Source organism: Emys orbicularis, chromosome 1 (assembly GCF_028017835.1).
Source record: "Emys orbicularis isolate rEmyOrb1 chromosome 1, rEmyOrb1.hap1, whole genome shotgun sequence".
Taxonomy (NCBI): Eukaryota; Metazoa; Chordata; order Testudines; family Emydidae; genus Emys; species Emys orbicularis.
In genome coordinates, this window is record NC_088683.1 from 114,581,366 (window position 1) to 114,606,811 (window position 25,446).

The 25,446-nt window shown below is 45.9% G+C and overlaps 1 protein-coding gene across 1 annotated transcript in view; it reads right to left on the reverse strand.

Moving 5' to 3' along the window:
• Nucleotides 1-880: 880 nt before the first annotated feature.
• The window catches only part of LOC135882997 (sodium- and chloride-dependent betaine transporter-like), a 45,190-nt gene continuing 20,624 nt past the window's right edge, over nucleotides 881-25,446 (reverse strand). Inside the window, exons 11-14 of the mRNA XM_065410024.1 lie at nucleotides 24,732-24,834; nucleotides 16,622-16,722; nucleotides 15,096-15,266; nucleotides 881-1,042 (exon numbers count right to left, since the gene is read on the reverse strand). Of these exons, the coding sequence (XP_065266096.1) occupies nucleotides 881-1,042; nucleotides 15,096-15,266; nucleotides 16,622-16,722; nucleotides 24,732-24,834 (537 nt within the window). The remainder of the gene's footprint in view (nucleotides 1,043-15,095; nucleotides 15,267-16,621; nucleotides 16,723-24,731; nucleotides 24,835-25,446) is intronic.

Genomic DNA, 25,446 nt, shown 5'->3' on the forward strand with positions numbered 1-25,446 from the left:
CTCCCCTGCCTGGGCCTACCCAGCCAATCGCTGCCTCCCCAGCACTACACATGACCTTTGACTTAAGTCAGTCATAGCACTCTCCCACCGCTGTGCTCCAGCTTGGTTGATGCTCTCTGCGCCTGTCCCATAAGTGCCATCACGTCTTTGGTCAAGGGGATGTTCGGGGGTGGGATTTGGTGGGGACTCTGTTCTGAGCGGGGGCGTGGTAAGGGGGCCAGGCTGGGCCAGGGGGGTTGGATATGGGCCAGAGGGTCTCGGGGGCAGTCAGGGGACAGAGAATGAGGGTGTTGGATAGGGTGTGGAAGTCCCAGGGGGCCTGTCAGGGGGCGGGGTGTGGCTAGGGGTCGGGGTAGTCAGGGGACAGGGGGGTTGGATAGTTGGTAGGGGGCAGGGGGTCTCTGGAGGGGGTGGTCAGGGGACAAGGAGCAGGGGGGGTTGGATGGATCGGGAGTTCTGGGGATCCTGTCAGGGGGCAGGGAGCGGTTGGATTGGCATGGGAGTCGCGGGGGTCTGTCTGGGTGTGGGGGTGTGGCTAAGGGTCGGGGCAGTCAGGGGACAGGTAGGGGGTAGGGTCCTAGGGAGGCAGTTACAGTGGGGGGGTCTCAGGAGGGGGCAGTCAGGAGACAAGGAGCATGGAAGCTTAGATAGGGGGTGGAGTCCTGGGGGGCAGTTAGGGGCAGGATCCCAAGGGGGGGGGCAGTCAGGGGGCAAGGAGCAGGGGGGGTTGGGAGTTCTGAGGGGGGCAGTCGGGGGCAGGAAGTGGGAGAGTGTGGATCGGGGTGGGGCTTGGGCGAGGCTCCCTGGGTGCACACCCTAATGAAATGTGCTGTGCACGCCTATGACCAGAATGCAAAGGCGAAATCCTTTCCCATATGCTTTACAAGTGAGTTTCCTTCTCTGTGGTTATGAGCACTTCCTTGGCTGATGGGGATGAGATCCTGTATTCTGCTTTGGGGCTCTCCAATGGTTCAGACACGCTAGCCTGGTGCTTCTTTGGCTGAGGCAAGTCCTCCGCTGGGGAAGTGAGTTGCATTAGCCTCTGCAGAGAGACAGGCAGACAGAGGGAATCTCTGTTAATTAAACTGACACCCAATAACAATCCACAGTAATTGCAGTGGGCAAAGGCATTTCAGAGAGCTAACGCTCCACTTTCCATTCCTTTCCCCCGTCTTCTCTCTCTCTCTCTCTCTCTCTCTCTCTCTCTCTCTCTCTCTCTCACACACACACACACACACACACACACACACACACACACACACACACACACACACACACACACACACACACACACACACACACACACACACACACACACAACTTTACTTTTCTGATCTTTAGCCAGTTCTCATCCATGATTATTCAACCCCCAGGCTTACAATGTTGCTATTTGTTTACATTTTGGGACACATGTATCACAAGGCGCACTAGAGATGTATTTATGGGAGGAGGGACGGTTTTCTGTTTAAGGCACAGGAGTGGGAATCAGTACACCAGGGTTCTATTCCTGGTTCTGCCTCACATCTCCAGTGGCCTCAGACAAGCCCCTTGCGACTTCATTTTTCTGTGGTGCTGAGTAGTCACAACTTCCGCTGACTTCAATGGGAGTTGTGGCTCCTCTGAACTCATCCGATTCGAAGGGCTGATAATAAAGAATTGCTGCTCAGTCCCAGATCCAGTTCACGTCAATAGAAAAATCAGCATCTTCAGCTCTTTGTACCCGTGTTATCAACTGTAAACAGGGTTACTAACACTGCCCTCCTTCCAGGAGTCCTGGGACGCTTTTATTAGAGGCTGTGCCATGCTTTGCGATCATTGGATGGAAAATGCTAGGTAATATTATCCCACTGCACACACCTACCCACAGAGCAGTGCCATAGAGAGAGATGCTTTTAGCTATAGATCTCCCCCCCCCCGTCCATGTTTATAGCATTCGTCTCACACCCTATACCCTCCTGAGACCCTGCACTCCCTGGGACTACCACAACAAAGTGTTTCTCAGTGGTTTTCAGATTCATTGAGCATCAAAACATTTCTCTAACAGACATTGGCATAGCTACATGTGTCTTTCTACTCAGACTGTCTGGCTCAGCACACACCACTCATCTGATCGCATGCTTACAGACCGCATCACAAACAGGGCTGAGCAATTAACTCATTTCTATAACTAATTTTGACAGTCTCTCTCTCTGTTTGTGACTTGCCTGCCAACAGATTGTTGTTTTTTCTAATTTATTCAAAAATATTCACCCAGTAATTTCTGGCCCGTAGCTTGTTTGGAATTTGAGCTGTTTTTAGCTGGACACATAAGGTAACAATGTTTGTGTTTCCTGATTGGCCCAGTGGAACTCTGGGAGTTAGCTTGCTGGTGAGAATGTCACAATTACCAATTAGAAATGTGCTTTCCATGAATATACTGCAATAGTCACTTGAAATACAGTATGCTGGTCCTTGGAGCTTTGCTGCCACTACATGAATTGCTTAAAATATTCATAGGCAGTGAAAGAAAGAGGAACACAAGCACCGTCAGGGAGACTCCGTTTCAAAATCAGAACAATTATTCATTGAGGATTTTTCTTTTTTTGGGGGGGGGGGAGAGGAGGTGGACAGGTCCCTTCCTGCATTTCTAATCCATGTCCTTGGAAGCTTCTTTATAAAGAGGCAGGTAAAAAGTCCATGGAAGTTATATCTGACATAATATAAAGTGAGAGGTAAACAAAAAATATCTCTTATCTGTAACTTGACTAAATCAGTCACTTGAGCACACTATAAATTAGCACTAACGCATCATAATAAAATATTTGGCACCTACAGGAACTTTTTGGCTGTAGATCTCCAAATGCTTATTAAAGGTGGATAAGTATCATTCCCATGTTACAGCTGGGAAAGTTAAGTCACAAAGGCCCCCATCTACCTTTAATATCAGACAGTTTAACATCTTTCAGCTGTGTAAGCTCGTTGTGTTGTAGACTAGGTAGCTGAAGTCTTGTCTACACACAAGTTTTACCACTTTAATTATATCGGTCTCGTTAATGCAATAACCACCCCTCCAGTGTGAGGACAGCTATAGTTTCCCCAGGGACTGCACCTTGATGTGGTGCGTATGCTTGTGTGCTCCAGGTACCCTGAGAGCTATGTTGGCAGGTGTAGAACTCGTGGTAGGGTCACCCAAGACAGAAAGGTCAAAGGATAGGAGCCAAATTAAAGGCAGTCCACGGGTCTTACAAAAATGCTCTCTGTTACAGAAACAGCCCGGAGACCAGATGAATCTGTCACAGATTTGCAAATACAAACAACTGGAGAACCATGATGTGCTGGATGTAAAACAAGATGGTACTGATCAACCAGCAAATCCAGCTGACATTCTGATGCTGGAGAATCAAATCCACAAGGAAATGGGGTATCTTCACAGCTAAAAGTAAGTCAAGAATTGGGAGTTGGAATGTTAGATCCCCTGCCCAGCTGACCCCCTTTCCCACGGTTGGCTGGAGTTTGGTAAGAAGCAGATGTGGCTACAGGTTTTTTGGCTGCATAGAGTCTGTTTGAGCGCCGTGACCTTGGACTGGAGCCAGCGTCTTTTCTTTGGGCTGAGCTGAGGCATTGAGTTAACCCGTTCTCTTCTCCCTTCCTCCCCCTTCGTTCTCTCGCAACCTGCAAAGGAATCTTCCACTCCACACTCACACCTTTAACCCTTTAACCCTTCCCAAAATGCCTTGCAATGCTTGCAACAGCATTAGCAACATACAATGCTGATCTGCCTCCGCAGGGGACCCCTTCAGGGACGGGGCCACTGGATTGTGACAAGAGCACAGGTAGACTGACACAAGTTATCAGAGAAATTAAAATCTTTGTCCTAAGTATACTTGGACTGACTGAGATGAGGTGGACTGGACCCATCTAATTATCATTGGAAGGCATGGTTGAAGAGAAGATGATAAGCATTGGGAAGGTTAAGTTTAGCAAGGAAGCTATTACAGCACTGAAGGAATGGGTACCTGCACATTCAAGAATACTGACTGCTCGCTTTATGACAAACCAAGCAAAAGTCAAACTTGTTCAGTGTTATGCACCTAATGATTGCGATGAACAAGGCAAAGATTGTTTCTATGAAAGGTTGCAGAGCGTCCTTGGCAAGATCAATAAATATGATATTGTTATCTCTATGGGAGATCTAAATACACAGGTTGGCGATGATAATACTGGATAATACTGGATCTGAGCACATTATGGGCAGAAATGGCATATTAGAACAGACTGACAATGAAGAATGTTTTTATAATTCTGTGTCCTATGCAATCTATGCATTTCACACAAAGAAAGACAAACTGCCGTGGAGATGAAATGATGGCTTCGCACAGAAACAGCTTGATCATGTTGCCTTTAGTAGGTGCTAGAGAAGATCACAGTTGAACACCAGGCTGTATAGGAGTGCTAGTATTAGAAGTGACCATCGTGTTGTTATTGGGACAATCAAAATAAAACCAAAAATAACAACACTCAAGGCAGAAGGTATGTATGATACTAGAAAGTTAGTAGATCCAACAGTGAAGGCACATTTCAAGATGCAATTTAGCAATAGATTTGAAGAGTTAAAGACACAGATGGATGACAGAAAAACAATGGGAGTTTTTCAAAGAAGCAAGTCAGGATGCATCCAGGACTACCATGTGAGATGAGACTATCTAAAAAAGAAGAATGGCTCCAACCAAATACATGGAAGCTAGTTGAATAGAGGAAAGAATTAAAGAAGAGAAAGCAACAAGAATGAGACAGCAGTAAAAGAACTATTCTGCAACACGAATATGCGGACAGAGACAAGGAAGTTAAAAGATTAGCCAGAAGAGACCATAGAGAATGGATGAAAAATAAAGCAAGAGACACTGCCGAGGCACATAGGAGAGAGGATTCTACAAAGTTTTCTCTAGTATCTAAACAACTGACATCACAATGCTCTAATCTTTGTAGAATTGTGTAGAAAAGCTCAAGACTGTACGATTTCAACCACAAAGGATGGACAGAGTGCCCATTGGATGGTACATTTCCAGGCTGTGCTAAACCAGCCAGAACCATTAACACATACTGAGAAATGTGAAGACATAGCGGTCTTATCTATATCACTACAAGTAATCGCCTCGGAGGAAGGAACTAAGGCTATAAACCAGCTGAAGAGTGTTAAAGCACCAGGCTAGGATAAAACAAATGCTGAAATGTTAAACACTGGGGAGGAAGAGATGGTCAATTACATGTGCAGGCAGTTGAAGAGTGGTCTGGAGAAGGGACACCCATCCAAAGATTGGAGAAGAGGTGTTATCTGCAAAATCCCTGAAAAGGTAGAACAGCTTATTTGTGATAAGTAGAGAAGTATGATACTCCTAGCTGTACCTGGGAAAGTGTTTTGTATTATCATTTTGAATGGGATGAAAACTGCTATTGATAAAGTACTCAGGGAAGAACAGGCTGGATTTCAATCTGGTAGGTCATGTTCGGAAAAGATTTTCACCTTGAGAAGATTCATTGAGAAAGTTGCATCACATGGGTCAGCAGACTGAGGACTCAGTGATTCATAGATGCCAAGGGCAGAAGGGACCATTGTGATCATCTAGTCTGACTTCCTGTATAACACAGGCCATAGAACTTATATTTTAGAAAAACATCCAATCTTGAATTAAAAATCATGAGTGATGGAGAATCCACCAGGACCTTTGTGATCAGACAGAGACTGCTACGGTGGTTTGGCCATACCATCAGGTTACCCGTAGCAGAAGCACAAGATAAGTCTTAAATTGGATTCTTCCTGGGGGGAAAAGAAGACATGGAGGACAATGAATGACTCATTGCAGGATGACTGAAAATGATGTTGCCATCATGGAGACTACATATTATTGAGTCAAACATCTTTCTCTGGACAGACAGCAGTGGGGAAAATGGGTTGCCTCATGCACCTCTAGGCTCAGGAGATTCCACAGCTAAAAGCTAAGAACAGTTCCACTAGTATAAAAGTGCTTATACCAGTCTAGCTTATTCCAGTGTGGGAAGGGGATTAAGGTATACCCACAAAAGGCACCTTTATACCAATATACCTGCATCCACATTAAGGGTTGTACCAGTATAACCATTCCAGTTAAAAACAACAACCCTAACCGAAATAGCAATACTGCTACAAAATCAGTGTGTAGACTAGGCCCAGGTGTTAAGGGCCTTTCCAACTGCATAAAGCTGGTCCAGCTGATAAAAGACCCTTTCCCTGGGCAGAGAGGGCCAGTAAAGCCAAGTCACTTGCCTAAGGGCACAGATGTAGTCAATACTAGAAGGCAGGTCTCCTGACTCCCAGTGCTGTTTCCAATCCAGGAAGCTGCATTCCTTGACTGTCTTCTCTGCCTTCCTCCCTTCCCCATTTGCTCAAGGCTTCTTCTCCCCATCTCCTCTGAATGGGGCTTTGCCTTGTAACTCATTAGGCACCTGAGGTGGGCACTAATCAGCACTGCCACACAGCCTGTCACTTCTAATTAAGTTAGAGTTCCTAGCCAGGAAATAAGAGCCTCATGGGCACAGATTCACCTTCCCTGAGGTGACGGAGCTGGAAAGGACATTGTGAGCCCAGTTTTTCCCCCTGATGCAATAGTACTGCAGGGTTCTCCTCTCCACCCATCTCATGTAGCGAGATTCGAATAACTCCCCCCAGCTCCCCAGAGTTACATTCCATCCTCCCCAATTCATTTACATTTCCATCAGCCTGAGCTGTCATTCAAACTGGGACAAACAGGGGGAGAGCTGCAGTGGCACAGGAGCCAGCAAACAGAGCTGTAAACAGGGTAGTTTGAGTGGGAGTTTGCAGGGGGAGTTTGGGGGAAGACTAAGAGAGGCAGGCAGAGGATCAGACAGGCTAGCGAAGGGAGTGTGCAGTGTTCTAGCAGTGTTTTGGTGCTTGTTGGGGGTTTGTTTTGCTGTGGGTGGTGGTGGTTTGGTTTGTGTTTCCTAGATTTACAGGATTTAGGTGGGAAGCCTATGACAGATTCAGAGGCAGCAGTGGTAGTGACCCAAGCAATGGAAGACACAATGAAGATGACTGGATGTGGAAGCTGAGGCATGTACATGATCCTGGAGGGGGTACCTGATAAGAGTTTCGTCTGCACGAAGTGCCGCCTGATAGAGCTGATGGGAGAAAAGATCTGAGGACTGGAGATGCAGGTGGAAACTCTGGTTGAGTTTAGAAAGGGGTTCGAGTGGATGATAGAGCAAAGACCTGAGGAGTCTGAATGGAAAAGCTCAGACTTGCAGATATGAAACAGGACCAAAGAACTCTGAGGGGAGACTGCTGGGTCAGGAAAGTGGACAGTGGAAGCATGTGACTAAGAGAACCAGGCAGAGGAAAAGACAGGCTAATGAAGGAGAAATAGAGCTCAGGAACAGGTTTGCGGAGTTGGAAATTGAAGGGGCACAGCAGGTGGTTGCTGAAGGTGAGAGGTCAAGGAAGAAGAGAAGAGCAGCTAGTCCTATAAGAAGAAAGGAAGAGTCAATGGAGATAACAACACCAAACATGAGCCCCAGGAGGATACAGGATGGGTTGCGGAGGATTGCAAGGGTGAATAGGAATCGAGAGGACTTGCAGCCAGAGGGGACAGGGGATAGACCGGAGAATCGCACCGTCACCAGGAAAAGGCAGATCTATGTGATTGGAGACTCCTTACTGAGAAGAATAGACAGGCCTGTAACCAGAGCTGATCCAGAGAACAGAAGGGTGTGCTGTCTGCCGGGTGCTAAAATACGGGATGTGGACCTGAGGCTGAAGAGAATCCTAATGGGAGCGGGAAAGAATCCGCCGATTGTCCTTCATGTGGGAACAAATGATACAGCTAGATACTCACTGGAACGTATCAAGGGAGACTATGCCCAGGCTGGGGAAGACGCTTACGAAAATCGAGGCTCAGGTGATCTTCAGTGGGATTCTGCCTGTTCCTAGAGAAGGGCAACAAAGGTGTGACAAGATTATGATGATCAACAGATGGCTCAGGCAGTGGTGCTATAAGGAGGGCTTTGGGATGTATGGCCACTGGGAGGCATTCATGGACAGAGGATTGTTCTCTCGGGATGGACTTCACCTGAGTAGGGAGGGAAATAGACTTCTAGGATGGAGGCTGGCACAACTGATTAAGAGAGCTTTAAACTAGGAATTGGGGGGAGATGTCCAGGTAATCTCAACGCCGGATTTTAACATTGAGAGGGAAGAAAACAAAGAAAGAAAGGATACAGCCGTGGGTAGGAGAATGGACATACGGAGGAAGGGTAGTGTAGATACCATTCTAATAGGTGATACTGGTGGTAGAATGTCTGGGCCTAATCAGGTAAAGAATGTGAGCGAAGCCAAACAGCAAGAATTAAGATGTTTGTACACCAATGTGAGGAGCCTAGGTAACAAAATGGAGGAACTAGAGTTACTGGTGCAGGAAGTGAAACAAGATATTCTACAGATAACAGAAACATGGTGGAATAGTTGTCATGGCTGGAGTACAGGTATTGAAGGGTATGTGCTTTTTAGGAAAGACAGAAATAAAGGCAAAGGTGGTGAAGTAGCCTTATATCAATGATGAGGTAGACTGTAAAGAAATAAGAAGGGATGGAATGGATAAGACAGAGTCTGTCTGGGCAAAAATCACATTGGGGAAGAAAGCTACTAGAGCCTCCCCTGAGAGAGTGCTTGGGGTGTGCTATAGACCACCGGGATCTGATTTAGATATGGATAGAGACCTCTTTAATGTTTTTAATGAAGTAAATACTAATAGGAATTGTGTGATCATGGCAGACTTTAACTTCCCAGATATAGACTGGAGGACAAGTGCTAGTAATAATAATAGGGCTCAGATTTTCCTAGATACGATAGTTGATGGATTCCTTCACCAAGTAGTTGCTGAACCAACAAGAGGGGATGCCATTTTAAATTTGGTTTTGGTGAGTAGTGAGGACCTCATAGAAGAAATGGTTGTAGGGGACAACCTTGGTTCGAGCGATCATGAGCTAGTTCAGTTTAAACTAAATGGAAGGATAAACAAAAATAGATCTGTGACTAGGGTTTTTGATTTCAAAAGGGCTAACTTAAAAAAATTAAGGAAATTAGTTAGGGAAGTGGATTGGACTGAAGAACTTGGGGATCTAAAGGCAGAGGAGGCCTGGAATTACTTCAAGTCAAAGTTGCAGAAACTATCAGAAGCCTGCATCCCAAGAAAGAGGAAAAAATTCATAGGCAGGAGTTGTAGACCACGCTGGATGAGCAAGCATCTCAAAGAGGTGATTAAGGAAAAGCAGAAAGCCTACAAGGAGTGGAAGATGGGAGTGATCAGCAAGGAAAGCTACCTTACTGAGGTCAGAACATGTAGGGATCAAGTGAGAAAGGCCAAAAGCCATGTAGAGTTGGACCTTGAAAAGGGAATTAAAACCAATAGTAAAAGGTTCTATAGCCATATAAATAAGAAGAAAACCAAGAAAGAAGAAGTGGGACCGCTAAATACTGAGGATGGAGTGGAGGTTAAGGATAATCTAGGCATGGCCCAATATCTAAACAAATACTTTCCCTCAGTCTGTAATGAGGCTAATGAGGAGCTTAGGGATAATGGTAGGATGACAAATGGGAACGAGGATATGGAGGTAAATATTACCACATCCGAGGTAGAAGCCAAACTCGAACAGCTTAATGGGACTAAATCAGGGGGCCCAGATAATCTTCATCCAAGAATATTAAAGGAACTGGCACATGAAATTGCAAGCCCATTAGCAAGAATTTTTAATAAATCTGTAAACTCGGGGGTTGTAGCATATGACTAGAGAATTGCTAACATAGTTCCTATCTTTAAGAAAGGGGGAAAAAAGTGATCCGGGCAACTACAGGCCTGTTAGTTTGACATCTGTAGTATGCAAGCTCTTGGAAAAAAATGTGAAGGAGAAAGTAGTTAAGGACATTGAGGTCAACGGTAATTGGGACAAATTAGAACATGGTTTTACAAAAGGTAGATCATGCAAACCAACCTGATCTCCTTCTTTGAGAAAGTAACAGATTTTTTAAACAAAGGAAACACAGTGGATCTAATTTACCTGGATTTCAGTAAGGCATCTGATACGGTTCCACATGGGGAATTATTAGCTAAATTGGAAAAGATGGGGATCAATATGAAAATTGAAAGGTGGATAAGGAACTGGTTAAAGGGGAGATGACAACGAGTCGTACTGAAAGGTGAACTGTCAGGCTGGAGGGAGGTTACTAGTGGAGTTCCTCAGGGATCGGTTTGGGGACCAATCTTTTTATTACTGACCTTGGCACAAAAAGTGGGAATGTGCTAATAAAGTTTGCGGATGACACAAAGCTGGGAGGTATTGCCAATACAGAGAAGGACCGGGATATCCTACAGGAAGATCTGGATGACCTCGTAAACTGGAGTAATAGTAATAGGATGGATTTTAATAGTGAAAAGTGCAAGGTCATGCATTTAGGGATTAACAACCAGAATTTTTGTTATAAGCTGGGGAGGCATCAGTTGGAAGTAACAGAGGAGGAGTAGGACCTCGGAGTATTGGTTGATCACAGGATGACTATGAGCCGCCAATGTGATATGGCCGTGAAAAAAGCTAATGTGGTCTTGGGATGCATCAGGCGAGGTATTTCCAGTAGAAATAAGGAGGTGTTAGTACCGTTATACAAGGCACTGGTGAGACCTCATCTAGAATACTGTGTGCAGTTCTGGTCTCCCATGTTTAAGAAGGATGAATTCAAACTGGAACAGGTACAGAGAAAGGTTTTCCATTCCTCGGATCCTCCTAGTAGCCTATCTTATGAAAGGAGACTCAAAGAGCTTGGCTTGTTTAGCCTAACCAAAAGAAGGCTGAGGGGAGATATGATTGCTCTCTACAAATATATCAGAGGAATAAATACCAGGGAGGGAGAGGAATTATTTAAGCTCAGTACCAATGTAGACACAAGAACAAATAGATATAAACTGGCCATCAGGAAGTTTAGACTTGAAATTAGACGAAGGTTTCTAACCACCAGAGGAGTGAAGTTCTGGAACAGACTTCCGGGTGGGGGGTGGGGGGGAGCAAAAAGACATCTGGCTTCAAGACTGAGCTTGATAAGCTTATGGAGGGGATGGTATAATGAGATTGGTCTTGGACTATTAGCGGTAAATATGCCCAATGGCTTGTGATGGGATGTTAGATGGGGTGGGATCTGAGTTACTACAGAGAATTCTTTCCTGGGTGTCTGGCTGGTGAGTCTTGCCCACATGCTCAGGGTTTAGCTGATCACCATATTTGGGGTCAGGAAGGAATTTTCCTCCAGGGCAGATTGGCAGAGGCCCTGGGGGTTTTTCGCCTTCCTCTGCAGCGTGGGGCACGGGTCACTTGCTGGAAGATGCTCTGCACCTTGAAGTCTTTAAACCATGATTTGAGGACTTCAATGGCTCAGACACAGGTTTGATACAGGAGTGGGTGGGTGAGATTCTGTAGCCTGCGTTGTGCAGGAGGTCAGACTAGATGATCATAATGGTCCCTTCTGACCTTAAAGTCTATGATTCTATGAGAGATTTTGCTTCCCCAGGTCTACACAAGGAAGTAACAGTGTGTGTGGACCTTGGAATAGGGGGTGGCCGCCTCCATAGCCCCATTTCTCCCCCCCCCCACACACAGACATCTTAGAACCTTGCATAAGGCTCTCCACAGGTTCAGGTTCCCTGTGATGGAAGAAGATGGGATTGGGCAGGGAAAAGGCAGCTATGTATAGACTTGGAGCAAGTTATATATCCTGCCCATACTGACCCTGGAGAGATTGCCTGGGCCAGGGCAGGGTTAGGTACTACACCTTGTGAAGAGTTATCTGGGGCAGCCCTGGCCAGGGGAGACACTGGTAAGGAGTAAGGGGGAGATCAGAGGTAAAGAGCCAGTGTCTGATCCAGGACTTGCACTTGGCACAACTCAGGAGGGTGCTCTATGCCACCTTCACTCCCCCTGATCCTGGGGGCAGGTGATCTCCAGTGGAAATTAAGCCCAGAAGCCTGTGTCCTCAGGGGGCCTTTCTGGAAGCCAGGGATTGACATAGTATAGAGTTGCCTCAGTAAAACTCCCTTTTCCATTGACACTCTTTGCACCAGGGAGTGGGAGGGGTAGAGATAGATGCTGCTATGACAGCTCTGTGCCACACTGGGGGAATCCTCCACTAGCCGGGTAAGTCAGCATTATGGTTCCCTTGCATCATCATAGTCATGCATATTGGTTGCACATAGAACTGTGGATCTGGCCTGCTCCAGGAAGGCCGAGGTGCTTATTGGTCCCCTGGGAGCTGAGCAAATTCACGGGAACCTTCCCAGTGTAGCAACGGCCGCTGCAGGTCATTCTGCAGCAGACAAACGCCAGGCCATCCAGACCAAATGATCGGGGAGGACTTAGCCAAGGAGATCCTCACTGAGATGTCCTCCTCTGAGCCCCATCCTCTGAGTTTTATCATAGGAGGCGATCCTGACCACTGTTTTGTGTATCGCCCATGGACCCATAACTCCTCATACAGGCAAATTTTCCAATGAAGTCACTGGGAGTTTTGCCTTAGTAAGGGCTCCAGGATTTGGGCTGCTATAAATTGGCAGCTACCAAATGAAAGTACCTTTGTCCCACAAAGGCTCACCACATCAACTTCAGCCTCAGCTTCAAATGACCCTGCTGCTTCCCCATTTTCTCCAGCATCCAGTCCAAAACGTTCCTCTTTCTTTTTAAAACTCTCCATGGACTTGTTCCAGCCAAATGCACAATTCTGGTTTCTCTTTGCACTCCTTCCAAATCCCTCCATTCATCTACACTGGCCTCTTGCCTATCCTTTCATGGTCTCAAATGATATTGGCAAGAGAGCCTTCTCTTACACAGCTCCTTCCATTCTCATCACATTACAACTCTCAGCTAGAGAATCAAAGGGCTGACAGGAAAAGGGATGCATTGGAAAGAACTGACAGATATGGTCACATGCCTATAGAGGAGAGGTAGATAGGAGACATTTCTACTTGGTCACCACATTGATTCACTATATTCTTTTTGAAGCACTTCCAAACAGTTCGGGCCAGATTCTCCATTTCCCTGCATCTCGTGTCATTTTACACTAGTGCAAATTACTCCCATTCTAACTTATGCCAACTTTACACAGATGTAACCAACGAACACGGTGCCAGGCCTCAGTGAACCAGGTCTATCCCTTTAAAGAAATGTTACGCACTGAATTGTCTGAATGACATTCACGATCGTGAAAACTGCTGTACTGACAGTGCCACAGATCAAGGACAGCATGGGCAGCATAAGGACTATCTTCATCCCCACTGTCCCACTCATGTGTCTCAAATGTGATCCACAGTGACTACCTCTGGGAGCAGGAGGGTACTTTATTTCCCACACCTCTATTCATCTGTGGCCTCTCTTCTAAGCCTCTTAACAAGAGGTTCAATTAGGGCCAGTTGCTGAGATGGTTTCGTACTAGTACAGTAGAACCTCAGCATTACGGACATCGGAGTTATGAACTGACCGGTCAACCACACACCTCATTTGGAAATGGAAGTATGCAACCAGGCAGCAGCAGAGACAAAAAAAACAAAACCCAAATACAGTGCAGTTCTGTACTAAATTTAAACTACTAAAAAAATAAAGGGAAAGCAGCACTCTTCTTCTGCATAGTAAAGTTTCAAAGCTGTATTAATCATAGAATCATAGAATATCAGGGTTGAAAGGGACCTCAGGAGGTCATCTACTCCAACCCCCTGCTCAAAGCAGGACCAGTTCCCAACTAAATCATCCCAGCCAGGGCTTTGTCAAGCCTGACCTTAAAAACCTCTAAGGAACGAGATTCCACCACCTCCCTAGGTAACCCATTCCAATGCTTCACCACCCTCCTAGTAAAAAAAGTGTTTCCTAATATTCAACCTAAACCTCCCCCACTGCAACTTGAGACCATTACTCCTTGCTCTGTCATCGGGTACCACTGAGAACAGTCTAGATCCATCCTCTTTGGAACCCCCTTTCAGGTAGTTGAAAGCAGCTATCAAATCCCCCCTCATTCTTCTCTTCTGCAGACTAAACAATCCCAGTTCCCTCAGCCTCTCCTCATAAGTCATGTGCTCCAGCCCCCTAATCATTTTTGTTGCCCTCCGCTGGACTCTTTCCAATTTTTCCACATCCTTCTTGTCGTGTGGGGCCCAAAACTGGACACAGTACTCCAGATGAAGCCTCACCAATGTCGAATAGAGGGGAATGATCACGTCCCTCGATCTGCTGGCAATGCCCCTACTTATACAGCCCAAAATGCCATTAGCCTTCTTGGCAACAAGGGCACACTGTTGACTCATATCCAGCTTCTCGTCCACTGTAACCCCTAGGTCCTTCTCTGCAAAACTGCTTCCTAGCCATTCGGTCCCTAGTCTGTAACAGTGAATGGGATTCTTCCGTCCTTAGTGCAGAACTCTGCACTTGTCCTTGTTGAACCTCATCAGGTTTCTTTTGGCCCAATCCTCTCATTTGTCTAGGTCCCTCTGTATCCTATCCCTACCCTCCAGCATATCTACTACTCCTCCCAGTTTAGTGTCATCTGCAAACTTGCTGAGAGTGCAGTCCACGCCATCCTCCAGATCATTAATGAAGATATTGAACAAAACCAGCCCCAGGACCGACCCTTGGGGCACTCCGCTCGAAACCGGCTGCCAACTAAACATGGAGCCGTTGATCACTACCTGTTAAGCCCGATGATCTAGCCAGCTTTCTATCCACCTTATAGTCCATTCATCCAGCCCATACTTCTTTAACTTGCTGGGAAGAATACAGTGGGAGACTGTATCAAAAGCTTTGCTAAAGTCAAGGAATTAAGTCAATGTTCAATTCTAATCTTTTGAAAGAACAACCATAATGTTTTGTTCAGAGTTACGAACAACCTCCATTCCCAAGGGTTCATAACTCTGAGGTTCTATTGTACTGGATGGAGATCTATTCGTTTCACACAAGCCAATGGGAAGCACTCACACAGTCTTCAGTCACTGATGACCTGAGCTGGATTTGAATCTGGGACCTAGAAGTTCTGGACCTTCTTTTACCTTCTTTAGTGATCCCCTGGTTTTCAGCAGGATGAAAATGACGTAGAGTGGAATGCAGATCATGGAAGAGAGAGCCATCAACCAGCCCAGAGCGTAGCCCCACGGAGGGTACACGTACCAGTTGTTGTATTTGAGGGGGGTGTACTTGATCACTGAAAATAGGAAAGTCGCCTGAGGAATTAAGAACATAAAATCAGAATAGCAGGTGGGTACATGGTGAGTCAGAAACAGGTGGTGAGAGATGGTTCCTGACAAGGGATGTATAAGCAGTAGAAGATTTGTGGTCTCCTTACCTAGTTATATCTTTGTTCGTAAGTGTTTGGGAGTTGGAAATAATGTCATGGGTATGTACACTGCTGTTACTTACCAGCCTTAACTGAGTTTTGAAACATTTTTTTGGTTTTTGGAATTTTCCCTCCCCCCTGTGCTGTTTTCCATTCACCAACCCCTCCCCTCTCCTGAACCTTTGGGATGTGAGTCTTTGTGCTCTTCTACCTCCTGTCAGCCACCTTTCCAGCCCCTATCCAAATCCTTACCTCGCCTTGCCCTCTCCAACATGGATCCTCTAAACCTCCAGGAAATTCCCTCTCTCTCCAATGTATGTGTAGGAGGAAGGTCCTTATTTGTAAGCTCTCTGTAGTCAGGGTGCAGAAACTCTGGAGCAGGCAATCAGGGGCTGCAGTTTGGGTACCTTCTCTGGTGACTCTTGGCTTAGTCATGCCTCTGACAAGACTGACTTTTGAGCTCTGAGAACAGCCCTGGGGCACCCAAGGCCCTCTCTGAAAATACTCGTTGAAAGATGATCTCTCAGCCAGCACCCAGTCCTATAGAGCACTCAAACCACTGAGCTCTCAGCAACTCATGCATGACCAAGCAGCAGCTCTGAAAACTCCCTGATTGTTTTCAACTCCCATTGGAGCCCTCAGGTGGCAGCTCCAAAAGCTATTTGTGCCTATCCAAGCTGTTGAAGATTTTGGCCATAGTGCCTGATCCTGATCCCATTGAGGTCAATGGCAAACAAATGTCATGACGTTCATGGGAGCAGGATTAGGCCCATACCATCTGCTGAAATCAATGGAAACAGAACTGGGCACGAGACAAAAATAGTTAATATCTTCCCTTAATTATAAACTGCTTTCTTCAAACATAGTTGGTGGAAAGCAAGGTGCAGGAGCAAGATGTTTTTGAACTACCGGGAGTCATAGAAATGTAGACAGAAGAGAACATTTCAGAACAAGGTAATTCTTTAATGAGCTGAAATTCAAAAATGATTTCATCAGTTCCCCTCAGGCTTTGCAGATACATTCTCCTTTGCCTGCAGAATAAATACGCCAATTTTCAGGCTAAATGAAATTTCCAGACCTAAGACAAGGCTTTACAATGGAAATTGATTCCAGCTTCAACTACGGAGAAGCTACTGTTCCTCCACGGCAATTCTATGAAACAATAGTGCACCCTCAAATTCTCTTCTTCACTCAGATTCTAGGATCCCTGTACAAACTTGCCTCACCATAGTTTGTACCTACCAGGCAAACACCAGGGGTGACAACCTGCCAGCACATCTTAATCAGCGGCCATGGCCGATAACCAATCATGGCCTCGATGTTGTCATAGAAACGGTCTGCACCTTGACCACCAGAGGAAAGGACAGAGAAAGAGAGAGGTAAAGGGGGTGAGAAATTTTGTTCTTCAGAAATTACTCATGCCAAGTCCAGGTTTAGTTATGCTTTACTAAAATGGAAGCTCTAATTCCATACAGCAGGGGTTTATTTCTGGAATTCAGGCCACTTATTTAGATGCCTAAATATGGAGATAGCAAATAACGCCCCTGCACCTATGGGGCAAGAGGGGCAGTTGTCCCTTGCTAGACATTGGTTTTCACCCTCACCCATGCTCCATTATGTCTTCCACTTTTTGCCCTCCCCTTCTCCCACCCCCACCCCCCCTTGGGATGTGGTCATCAGGAAAGCAAATTTTGCCCACCTGAATTTTTCTGAAATGACCCCAATGGCTAGGTGTCTCACTTTAGGCACCCCCTCTTAACAATTTGGGCCTAAAAGAACTCCCTAACCTAGCTGAACCCCTGCCCCCGCAGAATAAACCTGTGGGTATACACAGGCTTTGTAATGTGCCCCGTAGGTCAACAAGAGACAATTCTGTTAGATTAACTGTGTGGCTGTGGGTGATGGGGCTCGCTGAAGAATATTCTTCCCTAGTAACCAGATGGATACATCTGGGGCTTTCAGCTTAATTGTCCTAGCTGGTTTCTAGGGCTGGTCCAATATTTTCCCTCAAAATGTTTTTAAGGCAAATTGGGTTTTTGACAAAGCAAAATTTTCCATGAAGTGTCAACTTTCCATAGAAAATTTTGACCTTTTTTGTTTAAAATCTGAAAACTTTTTGCTGAAATAAAAAAAAGAAATCTATTTGCAAATGTTGACATGGTGCTTAATGGGAGTTGAAGTGGATGGCTCATGCCATCATTCTCTGTGGCTGGGTTCCCCAGCTGTATTACATCTTCCATGATGCACCACATCCATGTGATTCCCATGATACACTGCAGTGGCTCAGTAAAAACAGGAGATTGGGGCATATCAAGGGATAGATAGTCTGGCCAGGGAGCCCACTGTCCACCCCTAGAGGAATTTGGACATGAGGCACCAGAAAACTCCCATGAGTCACGGAGGCAGCATTTCTGAATTTGGCCACAAATATTCAGTGTGGTGGGTTTCTTTTTTCTCCTGAAAAGTTGAAATTTTCCATACGGGGGAAAAAGCGTTTTTTGGACCAGCTTTACTGATATCACTTTCCAGGTTCAAACAGGACCATGGAATAGTCTGTGTGACATTGCACAATCTTTCCACAGGAACACATTGTGATGTTAAATACAGCCTGGGCAAATTCATCCCTGGTGTAAATCTGCTGAAGTCAATAGAGTATCATGAACATAACATAAGAACAGCCATACTGGGTCAGACCAAAGGTCCATCTAGTCCAGTATCCTGTCTTCTGACAGTGACCAATGCCATGTGACCCAGAGGGAACGAACAGAACAGGTAATCATCAACTGGATCCATCCCGTCACCCATTCCCAGCTTCTGGCAAACAGAGGCTAGGGACACAATCCCTGCACATCCTGGCTAATAGTCATTGATGGACCTATCCTCCATGAATTGATCTAGTTCTTTTTTGAACCCTGTTATAGTCTTAGCCCTCACAACATCTTCTGGCAAAGAGTTCCACATGCTGTGCATTGTGTGAAGAAAAACTTTCATCCTGGATTTCTCTACAGGATCAAGTGGAAGGGAAATCGTGGATGACTGGAGAAAGAGCTCTTTTTCAAAAGCAAATATATCAAACGATAGCAAGGAGAACACAGAAGACATCTCTGCACAGGAATCCATATTCTACTAATTATATTTAGTAGTAGTATCGTTAATGTTTCCTTTTCCAAATGTATTCCAGATAAACACCTTTTTCTGTAGTTCCAGCGCACCCATTGCAAGGAGTGGATGATGTAGTGGAACACGGTGGGACCTGACATGAATGGATTCGGAGTGCCCTTGAACACGAGGTTTGCATGATCTATCTTTCACAAGCAAATGACAAAGTAATCAGGCTGAAGAAGGATTATATGCATTACGGGAGGGAATGCCCTAAAGATCTCCCTAGAGCGATCTTCGCTGGAAGGAACAGAGGTGTCTGCTTTTATCCTGCGCATCCTAAGAGTTGCCAGACTGGAACAAAGCAGTAGTCCATGAACCCTAATATCTCCTCTGCAAGTGACCAGTGTTGGATGTTTTAGAAGACATAAAAACCCCATTGACAGTTCCCCTACTTTTGCAAACCTATATCCAGAGGGGAAGTTTCTTTCTGAACCCAGCTGGTGATCTGTTTATGCCCTGAAGCATCAGGATGCAGAGCCCTTATAATGTTTTCTCTAGCCTGTAAGAACCGCAGATGCTGTTCAAGTTCAAATGTGTCTAATCTATTTTTGAAGTTATTAAATTTTGGTTTTCTGAAGACTATCCAGCAATGGTGAGTTCCTCAGGTTAATTATATGGTGCATTAGGGAAAAAAAGATTTCCTTCAATCCATTTTAAATTTGTTGCTCTCTGTCTCCCCTTGTTCTTTATTATGAGAAAAGATAAAAAGGTGCAATTGCTTATACAATAACTACCATCCTCAGGGCTTGTCTTCACTACCCGCCCGGATCGGCGGATAGAAATCGATCTCTCGGGGATCGAATTATCGCGTCTCGTTGGGACGCGACAATCGATCCCCCAGTCGATGCGCGTACTCCACCAGCCCGGGTAGGAGTAAGCGCCGTCGACGGGGGAGCCGCGGCAGTCGATTTGCCGCCGTACTCACAGCGGGGTAAGTCGGCTCGGATACGTCGAATTCAGCTACGCTATTCGCATAGCTGAATTTGTGTATCTTAAATCGATTTCACCCCCCCCCCAGTGTAGACCTAGCCTCAGTTTGATTGCCCTTCTTTCTCTAATTTGAGATGAACTCACCAAAGCCGAAAGCAGAATTCAACTATACAACCCATTCATAGAGTAGCATAATCATCATTTGCAGTCCTATAGAACCTTTCATTTGAGGATCTCAAAGCACTTTACAAAAGTAGATATTATTGTCCCTATTCTACCGAGGAGCAAGCTGAGGCACAGAGAAGCCAAATAACTTGTCCAAGATCTGCCCAGCTAAGCAATAGGAAAGCCCAGAATGGAAAACACGGCCCAAATCCTTAGCTGGTGCACACTAGCATAGCTCCAGTTGAGGATCTGGCCCAAGTTCTTCAGACTCTCTGTTCTCTGAACTATTCACTGAACAGCCGTGTTGTCTGTTTTATTCTCTCTTTTCTTAATGCAGCCTCAATCACATCTTCAACTAGCACCACACACTGAGCGGACATCTTCACTGGCATGACCATAGTGATGCCTGGATCTCTTTTCTGAGAGGATGAAACAAATTCAGAAGCCATCAGTGCAGGTGTGTATTTTAAATTATTCCTCCCAACATGCATTTCTTTGCACTTGTCTACACTGGAATTCATCAGCCATGGTGTTGGCTCATTTCAAAAGTGGCTCAAAAAGTCATTTCAGTTCAGGATGGGTTAGAGGGGAGCGGGGGAGTAGAAGTGTGAGCTACCGGGACTTGGGAGTCTGCAGATTAAATTATAAGCAATCTGCACAGTAGGCAGAGACATAGCTCTGAAATGTCACATGCAAATGTAGAACAAGAATAGATCATAGTGGACGGGAAAGCTGCTAAAGTGGATGCTTGCCTCAGATAACCAGTCCCTGTTATTCCAAAGCAGAAGGCAGAGCTGAGGAGAAGACTCCAGATTCCCCAGCAGCTTCTTGTCCATCCTGAACAACATCACGAAGAGTAAGAGGCCTCTCTATTTGAAAAGATCAGGTTGACACTTAACCTTCCATGGAACAAAAACATGGGCTCTAAGGAAAGTGATGAAGAATGAAGCAGAGAGACGGTGCGTGGTGCATGTGTGAGTGGGAAGAAACCAAGGGACAGTTTACTGACCATGAAAATGCTATAGTCATGGGCAAGAGTGAGCTGTGTCATGAGGTGGGAGAACTGGGAACCAGCACAAGGCACGGGCAAAGAGAATTCATTAGAGGTGAACAAATGGAAAGACACTGGCAGTCTCCAATGCAAACCTTATGTGGCAATATTTAGACCAGGATAAAATCCCCAGAGGCCTTCACCTTTCCCAAAATAGAGGGAGACTGATGAGGAGACATTGAAGACATGAGTTTGCAAAGCATAACCAGAGAGAAGCTAAAATATGGCAGTCTGGCAAAGAGGCAGCAGAGCCCTCTAAGCAACCCACCCATTGGATGGCAGGGAAAGCACAAGTACCTGTTGAGCAGGCTGAAGCTGCAGAAGGGAAAGGAAAGCAGAAGAGTGAGTGGAGGCATGAGAGGGGAAGGAAAGAGCACCAGTCAGGGATCATGTTATGAAAGAGAAGAGGCAATGGCAAAGATTAGTTGTCCAGGAATCCACGCTGAAGATGGGAGGAGGGCCAAAAAAAAGTGTAATTCATTCTTATCTGTTAATTACACTGCTGTAGCACCCAATCACGATCAGGGCCCCATTCTGCTGGGCGTTGCACAAACACACAGGAAGACACCGAGTCCCTGCCCTGAGAGTTTACAATCACAATGACAGCAGAGCTCCTGAAACAGAGCACCCCAGGGAGGCGGGAAGAACTCTCACGCCTCTCGATGGGCTTGGTGCAGCTGGGGCTAGGGCACAGAACTGCCCCCTGTAGCTCCTCAATCCTAGACTGTGCAAACACAGGGCCTGTTCCTGGCATAAATTAGACAAGTCTGGTGGATTCTCTACTAGACTCTAACTGCTAATGGTCCCAAGGGGGTGTTATGGCAGCCAGGGGTCACTGGGGCTATGCTCCCTTCCTCCGGCCTTATCTCCTGCACAGACTACGGGGAGAGGGGTTGGCATAAAGTCACTACAGCCACTATCCCCTCCTGAGGTTCTCCTATGCAGGTGGAATCCTCCAGTGGCTGGCTACACTGCTTGCCAAAGGAGCAGTGTAAGGTATCCCAGGTGCAGTCACAATAGAGAAACAATGGCTTCTCTCTCTCCAAACTCAGTCTGACAGCGCTGCCTCAGCTTCCCTTTGGAAGGTTCTCTCCACAATCATAGGAGCTAGAAACCTCTTCTCCTCCACACCCACCCTCCAAAAGAGCTTAATTCCTGCAGGAACTGATTATGGGCATATCTTCATTGCAAAGTTTCACTCAAGTTATAACTCGAGTGTTGCCGCTTAGAGATCAGACATTTCCAGGCCTGGGGTCTAATATTGAGCCGTGCTGAGCACCCACATCCCTCCTTGACTTTAGTGAGAGCTGCAGGCACTCAGCACCTCTTAGAATCATATCTGACTTAATTGCTCAGACCAGGTGGATCATTATGTCCGGTATCTGATGGTCAGTGCTAGTGCTCCGGAGAAAGGGATAACCCATGCAGTTAGCCAGAGGAGTAATGCTCCATGAGGGTGGTGAGGGGGATCCCTTGTTCTTTGTCAATCTTTATATGCAGGAAGGAGCCCAGAGCTGTCGTAGCTGGACACACATTACAGAAATTAGTGAAAGAGTCCCATAAAGGGAGCTACTCTCCTCCCTCCCTCTTACTAAAAAGGGAACAGATCCTGGGGCCCAATCCCTGTGTGACTCTCTATCTCCACCAGGAGAAGGTCTGTTTGAGGGATGCATCCTAAAGGTGAAGCGCCCCAGGTGATCTTGTGGAAGAAAACCCAGGCTGTGTTTAAATTCTAGGGGGGAGGATTCCATTCATTCTAGGGCAATGAGATTTCATTCCCCCTATTGCAGGGCTTCTCAAACACTGCCAGGGCGTGGACCACATTTACAGACAGACAGCCTCCTGAGCATCACGCCTCCCCGTTCACAATTGCACAGGCCACATCCCTTCCCAACTGTGATCATATAACACCCTGGTGACAACCTCACCGATTGCTCATGTAGAAAAGACTTACTAGCAATGAAGTCAGGGCACTCTTAGCAGTCTGTAATGGGACATAGCAGCTGGGAACGAAGAAGAAAGCCAGCCCTGTTGGGAGCCACTATCTTGCTGAGTGTTAGCATGCTGCGTATTCACAGAATCATAGATATGTGGGGCGGGAAGGGACCTCAAGAGGGCATCGAGTCCAGCCCCTGCTCAGAGGCAGGACCAAATGAACCTAGACCATCCCTGACAGGTGTTTGTCTAACCTGTTCTTAAAAACCTCCAGTGATGGGGATTCCTCAACCTCCCTTGGAAGCCTGTTCCAGTGCTTAACTACTATTTATAGTTAGAAAGTTTTTCCTCATATCTAACCTAAATCTCCCTTATTTTACAGTAAGCCAATTACATCTTGTCCGACCTTTAGTGGACCTGGAGAACAATTGATCCCCAACTTCTTTAGAACAGCCCTTAATATATCTGAAGACTGTTCTCAGCCCCACCCCACCCCTGCCCCGTCTTCTTTTCTTAAGACTAAACATGCCCAGTTTTGTTTTGTTTTGTTTTGTTTTTTTAACATTTCCTCATAGGTCAGGTCAGGACAATACATGTTGTGATTGTAATGGCTTTACTCTAATTTGCACTTGCTGGCTTCATTTCTAAGAGTGTTCAAATGGAGTCAGTAGGGGAAAAAATGGGGGAGTTGGTTTAAAAAAAGTGACTAATGCCAGTTAATGGGTTTTCCCCTGGCTATGGGTCAGCAGCACCGATTCTCTGGCTTACATTGCAAAGTATTACAGCAGTGGCGCTAACACAAACACACATTCCAAGCTTCCCTATTGCCAGGGATTATGATGCCATCCACCACTAAGTAGCTTCCTCCTGCCTGTCAGCAAGGCATTGTTACAAGGATTTGAGATTTCAGGTCCACAGCTTTAGTCCTCAAAAATAACAGGAGTACTTGTGGCACCTTAGAGACTAACAAATTTATTAGAGCATAAGCTTTCGTGGGCTACAACCCACTTCTTCGGATGCATATAGAGTGAACCATATATTGAGGAGATATATATACACACACATACAGAGGGCATGAACAGGTGGGAGTTGTCTTAGTCCCACCTTAGCTTTAGTCCTGTAAACAGACCAGGCTGAGTCAAACCCACTGATGGCATTTGCCAAAGGGGAAGCACTAATGTAATTTTTTCCCAGCTCTGAAAACCGAGCGTAGAATAAGTTGATAAGTTTTCAGAGCTCTGGATTTGAAGGCTGATGCCCCAATAACATGCTGCAGGGAGCATTCTCCAAACAACACGTACACACTGGGATTAACTGTTCCAGAAGAGAGCTCACATACAGTCCTCTTGCTACATCAGAGCTGAGATTGAAACCATGAGGACTGTTTTAGATAACCAGAGCAGATACAAGGTGAAGTGATGCCCTAAGGCAGCATTTTGGGTGGTCCTGCAATGAATCCATGGTCTGGTTTTTGCATTTGTATAAATCTCTCTCACACAGACACATGCACACACAGAGGGAGCAGGCACAAGCTTTTGGGGTCCAACCTTGTTCCTCTTCAAGTCATTGGGAGTTTTCTATTGATTTCACTGGGCGCTAGATCAGACCTTTAATTTCATTTGTAACTGTGGCCAGACACTATGCAAATGAGTTTTATGCGTGCTAATTCACAGTGTGTATGTATATGGAATTTCAGGTTAAATAAATTGTCAGGATTAAATTAACAGAAAGACAGAGGGAGATTGCATGACAGGTCAGCCATAAAACGGCAGCCAGTGCCACTCCTACGTGGAGAATCCTCTTCTGCTCTAAATGAGCATAGTCTGTGTCAGCCAGAAAGGGCTAGAGGTCCACTGGCAGAACAGCACAGTGCGTGGGAGACAGAACCTATGCCTGAATGAGCAGGAAGACTGAATTCACTTCTCTTCCTGGGAAAATCCCTTTCAAAGCAGAGATAAGAATCATTCCTACACTAAGTGTATGGGGACTGAGGAATCCCATGGGTGAACAGATTAAATGGGAAGCACGAGGCATTCCTGCTTTTCCATGGGGCTGACATGGCTATTCCCATCCCTCCCATAGCAGCCTGGGTCCTTGTGTTCCACTTACCATATACCCAGCCAACACAGATGACTTCAAAAATGGCCAGGAACAGTAGGCACGTACCGCTGGCAGCATAATAATCAAACAGCTGGAAGATGTACATTCCACCCTGTGTCAAGCAGAGAAAGGGGAGACGTGGAGGGCTCAGCAGAAGGGTATGTGCAAGAGAAAATGGAATTTGAACAAATACAAAACAAGGCTGAGGGACAGGGGAACTGCACACAGAGCAAAGGGGTGTTGGAGGAAGGATCTCTCTCTAGGCCTGTCCACACTAGGAAATTATACTAGGTACCACCAGGCACTAACATGATGGTCAGGCATGGGGCCAGGATGATGTTTCACAATCATTTCATAGCATGATTTCACTGTCCACAGAGAACAGGGATTTGGGGTTTTTTTAAACGCTGCTATAGACCATTCTCCCTGGCAAGTTTATCGCACTGTTTCTGAATGTGGTCCTTGGCTATGTTGAGCTTTGGGCATAATCCGTAAAGTTTAGATCTAGGTGTGAACTACCCTGAAGTTCAGTATGTTTAGATGCCGGGTTTCTAGTTCAAGCCCATCTCTACATGTTGCAAGGATCCCAAGCATAGTTGGAAGCCCTATGGAAGCAACGGCCTTTGGCTCTCTATTGTGCAATGACAATGGACTGAGCATTTGTTCTACTCTCAGGAAAACTATTTGTACAATCTGACTCTCTCTTGTGTTCTCACAACTTGTC